The 6,233-nt window shown below is 36.6% G+C and overlaps 1 protein-coding gene across 4 annotated transcripts in view; it reads left to right on the top strand.

The window, feature by feature from the left end:
- LOC106868734 (uncharacterized) overlaps positions 1 to 6,233 on the top strand; it is a 347,617-nt gene that overhangs the window by 19,328 nt on the left and 322,056 nt on the right. For all 4 annotated transcript variants that reach the window (XM_089358357.1, XM_089358358.1, XM_089358355.1 and 1 more), the window contains one exon: positions 1 to 92. This exon is cut by the window's left edge and continues 72 nt beyond it. In XM_089358357.1, the coding sequence (XP_089214483.1) occupies positions 1 to 92 (92 nt within the window). The remainder of the gene's footprint in view (positions 93 to 6,233) is intronic.

The following is a 6,233-nucleotide window of genomic DNA, read 5'->3' as shown; positions in this document are numbered from 1 at the left end:
TCTTGGCTCAAAATATAATATGGACAAACGATTTATGCAAAGAGATGGTCTGTCAGGATCTGCTTACTAATTCCATGATGGAGGATATCAAAGTAAGTTTAATACATACTAAATATCTGAATCTATCTATCTATCTATCTATCTATCTATCTATCTATCTATCTATCTATCTATCTATCTTTCTGTCTGTCTGTCTGTCTGTTTTTGTGTATATTCATTTATTATTTTTTTTATACATACACGCACATCTTTTAGCTCAAAACATTCAATTCACGTGATTAATGACCCCCGAGAGAGCCATGCTGAACATTAGTTCTGAAATAATTCCTCGTTGAACCTCTAAGCTTGACTTTTATTGGCAGAATCGATAGAGGGTCGGTCACAAATAATGCTTTACGGTATTTGTTTCCACTCTTTACATTCTGAGTTCAAATCCTACCAAAGTCAACTTTGTTTTTTTATCCCTCCGTGGTTGATGAAATAAATACCAGTCAAGTACTTGGATTTCTGGTATCGACTAATTATCACGTCTCAAAATTACTTTAATCAGAAACAATTATTCTTATTATTTCTACTTTAGATAAATTAGATTTCTTCTTCATGTCGTTCATGCACAGAAACATGGTTGCGATAATTCCGAGCCACGTTGCACTAAATGAAAATTGACATTGCACAAAATAACACAGTTCACAGACAGAATAGTAATTTAAATTGCACGGCAAGATATTAAAGTTTAACATGAACGAAAAGGAAATAATAGTATTTTAAAAAAGTCAAAAGTGTCAGTTTGAACGTCTCAGGTGGAAAAGTTATCAACAACAATAACATCGACATCATCATCATCATCGTCGTCGTCATCATCATCATCATCATCATCATCATCATCATCATAACCCCCCCCACCACCACCACCATCATCGTCGTCGTCATCATCATCATCATCATCATCATCATCACCACCACCAACCACCACCACCACCGCCACCACCACCACCACCACCACCACGACGGCAGCAACAACAAAAACAGTGACCCATACATACACCATTTGTTGAACAAAGCATTTCTTCTACTTTACAAACCAGTTTCACGTTTGCTAGTTAACAAGCGACATGGAATATTTGAATATGAATCATTTCCCGGACCAAGAATCAAAGTAAGGAAGACACGTTACGAAAATCGGCATCTTGACCGACGTCTTTATACAGGAATGAGACGAGCAAAGAAAGAATTGTTTTCATCTATTTACTGAAAAAAAAAAAAAAAAGAAAAAAGATTTCAGATGCTCTCGCAAGAACATTTTCGAGTCCCCAAACAGGCAGAGAATGTGTCCCAAAGGCACAAGCTCAGCTATTCGTCTGTAGTGCGGTATTAGGGGAAGAGGAATATAACCGTAAATGTGAAGGCTGACCCTTACTCGCTCTGTCACCTCTCTGTCACACTGTAGTCAAGTAGTTAGTGAAGAACTGTCGTGGGGGCAATATGTGATTAAGAAGAGTCAAAATTTCTTATGAATCCTTTAAAACCAAAGAGTCATACCGGAGATGCTCCTCTTTGTGAATGCAAAGCGAAGTGCTTGAGACTCACTTTGCAGGGAGCAATGTCAAAATATCACTTGGGAGCTTTTTATCCTGAAGAACCGAGAAAGATAGAAATAAAGAAATGTGACAGTGAGCAACAGATTATGTAACAGTAACAGCAAACACCAGTTCTCAGCCCACCATGCCCCCCCAGTTCCAGAATTGGATCAAATCATCATTAGCGCTAGAAGAGGTTCTACAAGGGTGCATTACTTATTTGAGACCTCCTCAAAAGACATGAAAATACCAACAGCCGGCTCCGTTTCTCAGTTAAGTCTAAAGCAGAAATCGACGCACCACTTTACTTTAGTAGGGGAGAGTGGTTAGTCTTTCGTAGTCAGGCAGCTGTGGAGAAAGAAGTCTTGTGGCGGATTCTTAAAGGTTTTAAGACAAGCTTTTTCTGTTTGGTCATACTTTAATCAACCTCTTCAAAGGAGTGTGTGAGTAGAGCGGATGGTGCTGCCTTCTGGTGTGTTTAACAAAAGGTGGATGAGAGTGATAAGACTGGCAAAACTGAATGGCTTACCGTTATCATGCTTTTGAAAATGGGAAGAATGAAACTGGACAAGGCCGGTTTTGATGTTTTGGACAGGGCAGAGTAATCTGGACTTTTCCTCCAATTAACTTTGGTAGTTTTTTCCCTGTTGAGAAAATTTTCTTGTTGGAATTTCACTGCTTGAACGACGAAGGACGCTGGCATTCTTCATGACCATATTATTAAGGGGTTAGAATGTGTTCTTTCTTGCTAGGGAGACGGAGATGTTCCTTACACCAATAGGGAAATAGTTACAGGTAGCACTAGCCAACACGTGTAATAATATTACCTCAGTTCACCAAGATAAAAGCGTATGGGTTTACGTTTGTAGTATAAACATAAAAGCACGTAAATAAACCGAGAAAACTCGATAAACATCAGGGTTTACACGTGTACCTCAGTACTTGGTGTTGTTGACTAAACATTAAGGTAAAAGTGATGGATGTATTGAAAAGTCGTTGCTCAATTACTAGAACAGCAATGAGAGGCAACGAGAACTGAGGTAACGAGTACTGAGGTAACGAGTACTAATAATGACGTGTGATCGGATTGGGACATAAAAATCTTTATGACCATCAAGACAACAAGTCTATATCAGTTGTAAGTGCGCAAAGAAAGGAGATGAGATTAGTGGTGCAGGGCAGGAGGGTCAGTTACTACATGCATGGTAGTGAAATCCCTTTAGAGTCTTCAGCTCATTGGAGCAATAAAGAAAAACAAGACAACAACGAGTCTCAAGGGTCTTCAAGGTATAAATCGTCTTAGTTTTGGCGATAGCGAAGAAATTTCCACCATAACCAGTATCTCCCCATTGTCATGTGTGAAGTGGCGTGATAATAACGGGATTTTCAAATTGTCGGAGAAAGCATGAAGAGCAAATAGAGGAAGATCTTCAAAAGAAGTTCGAACTGAAGTAGAAGACAACGATAAAGAGCGTATAAGTCCTCAATAAGACAGCGACCACGATGAAGACTACATGAAATTCCCGAATTTCTGAAAAGTTCATAAACAGAATAGCAGAGATATGGTGCAGTGAATATTATTTTGATACGCTGATTACAGAATACTAAACTGGGCAGCAATGCAAGAGACATTCAAATGACAGACTTTTAGTAAAAATAACAATTTATTCTTATCAACAACTGAAGCAGAGGTATCCTCAACATCTGAATGTGGGTTGTTTCTTGTTTTATAATAAGTTGACGATACTGACATGCACTTTCAAGTGTATCAGGCTCTAGTATAACCAGTGCGCACAGGGAGACACTCGGAGGGCTCGAATCCAACCCAACCAGTGGGTCCTCACCCACTGTGTCAGTGGACAGCCCTAAATATCTTTCAGTATACATTTTCCAAAAGCATTTTCTTTAATAACTATTCTTTCTTTCTTTCTTTCTTTCTTTTTAATGTCCCATTTTTACATAAATGTTTAAAGTGTTTTCTTTGTTATGTTAAACATCATTTTTGTTCAGAAATATCAAAACGTGTAATAAATTCTTATGACACCACTGTATCATATGACATCACTGTAGATTAATCTATGTATTTTTAATTATTTATTTCTTCATCCTTACTGAAATCACATAATCCTAACTTATGATTTTGTAATTAGATTTGTTTGTCCGGCTCCGACTTTTATTACTTAATAGTTTTCGTTTATTTTCTTTCCTGTTAATTGCTTTCAACAAATAATACATTGTTCTAAACTAATGTCAAAGTTCAGCTAGAAAAGTAAAAAAAAAAAAAAAATGATAAAGAAAAAATTAATTAGTCTCAGTATTCAGAATTCACATTGGTAACGTGTTTTATGAGTAATTACTCATATCTTTAGAGAGACTTGCTGTGGGCGTCCGATGCAATATTAATGAAGGACGAAAACGAAAAATAAAAAAGAAACAATAAAAGGCCACATAAAAACAATACTACAATAGAAAGATAACGTAAAACCATTCTTGGATATCAATTATATATGACTCTTACCATAATATTTGTTTGATAGATGTTCTGACGCTAATCTGCATTATTGAATGTATAAATACATAAAATAAGAAAGAATGCAATAAAAGAAAGAAGCACCAGAACACTAAACAAAAGAGTATAGGAAAAAAATAACGTAGAAAAATTGGCAAAATTCAAAGAAGTGTCATACTGTCACTTTGATGTTCGGTTCAATGATCTATTTAGTGATACGCATAGATACGTGCGTACATATAAATATGTACACGCGCATATGACTGTGTATTCTTTTACTTGTCTCAGTCACTTGACTGCGGCCATGCTGGAGCGCCGCCTTTAGTCGAACAAATCGATCCCAGGACTTATTCTTTGTAAGCCTAGTACTTATTCTATCGGTCTATTTTGCCGCACCGCTAGGTTATGGAGAGGCAAACATACCACCATCGGTTGTCAAGCGATGGTGAGGATGACAAACACAGACACACAAATACATACATACATATATATATGTATATATGTACGACGGGCTTCTTTCAGTTTCCGTCTACCAAATCTACTCACAAGGTTTTGATCGGCTCGAGGCTATAGTAAAAGACACTTACCCAAGGTGCCACGCAGTAGGACTGAACCCGGAACCATGTGGTTGGGAAGCAAGCTTCTTATTACACTGCGAAGTAGAAACAGTATTGTACTGCATATGTTTTTATTATTTCTATAATTTGTATATACTTATTTTATTATGAATGCAAAACTACACCTCGGAGGAATCGACGTAAGCTTAAATAATAAACCGCGATAGATGAACCGCGATAAGTGAACCACGATAGGTGAGTCGCGATATGGCGAGGGATTACCGTATGCAAACACATATATGTATGTTTCTGTGTGTATGATTTAACGACTGTGTTGGGCACACGTTCGTTAGATCGAAGGTTCGATTCTCGGGTTGGGCGGCGTGTTGTGTCTCTGAGCAAGGCAATATATTTCACATTAATTCCGTCTCCGCAGTTGAAAATATGCCTCAGGGGCTAACGGAATTTAATCTCTCGCAATCTTTTACAATCTTACCATATTTCATACTCACAAATCTACATGTTTACATGTAACATTCCAATTCTTAAAGGCGCGATCTAATAAACCCAGTAATATTTTCTCTCTCTTACTCTCTTCTCCTTGTAATGATCTCTGTCATAATTCGACATCTCACACTGAACAAAATGAATATTTTTTTCCCAGTGAACTTTTGCTGTTTCCTTGTATCCACAAACATTGTCTTTGTTGCACATGGCCACATCCTCTTCTTGATTAAATTTCTTTTTTCAGCTGTGCACATCTTTTATTCCAATGCGTTCTAAATTCATTCACATGCAAACGTTACTCAGCAACTTCATCAGAGATCTGCTATCAACAAGTTATTATTTTTATGTTTACACAATAACGTAGACATAGAGTTTCATGAGAAATAAAATAAGGGTCACGGATAAGAATACATTTGAACTATTTATCACACATAGAAAGAAAATGCCATTTACAAATTGCATAGTAAACTGATCATCTATACTTTATACTGATGAAACATAAGTATGCAGAAACAGTTTGCTTATAGATACAGATATAGAAGAACTATGAAATACTGAACATATTTAAGTAAAATTGAGTAAGTATAACGTTAAAAAAAAATTCCTACTTCTCTTTCTTCTCCCTATTTCACATAAAAGAAATGGCGGATCAGCGAACCTATTTGATTAGAAATAAAGTTTATCTTTAGGAAGCTCAAGAAGATTACATAATGGCTGATATCAAGGGAAAATTTGAAAGATCTTTTCATACCACCTGAATTCACCCCCACGTGTGTGTGGGTATATTTGACTGTATAGAAGTGTCTTCACTGATTTGGTAACAGCAATGAAAAAACTCTAGCGAATGAAAATTGGCACTTTAAATGAGAAAATGTTGGTTCAAATGGGACATAACTTCTCTACGACGAAAGTGCTACTTACGTTTGGCTAAAAACTGATGTTAAGCAAAGTAATGTGGTGCGGAAGCAGAAAATCTATTATGAACCAATTTCAGTGTCTGATTTTTGGTGAAATGAAAATATAATTCCATTGGCTTAAAATTGTCATGTCATATACAAAAAGAACTAACTTGCAGGTATACTT

Source organism: Octopus bimaculoides, chromosome 10 (genome assembly GCF_046866305.1).
Source record: "Octopus bimaculoides isolate indiv1 chromosome 10, ASM4686630v1, whole genome shotgun sequence".
Classification (NCBI taxonomy): domain Eukaryota; kingdom Metazoa; phylum Mollusca; class Cephalopoda; order Octopoda; family Octopodidae; genus Octopus; species Octopus bimaculoides.
The sequence above is the reverse complement of the archived record's forward strand: the minus strand, read 5'-3'. Positions and strand labels throughout refer to the sequence as shown.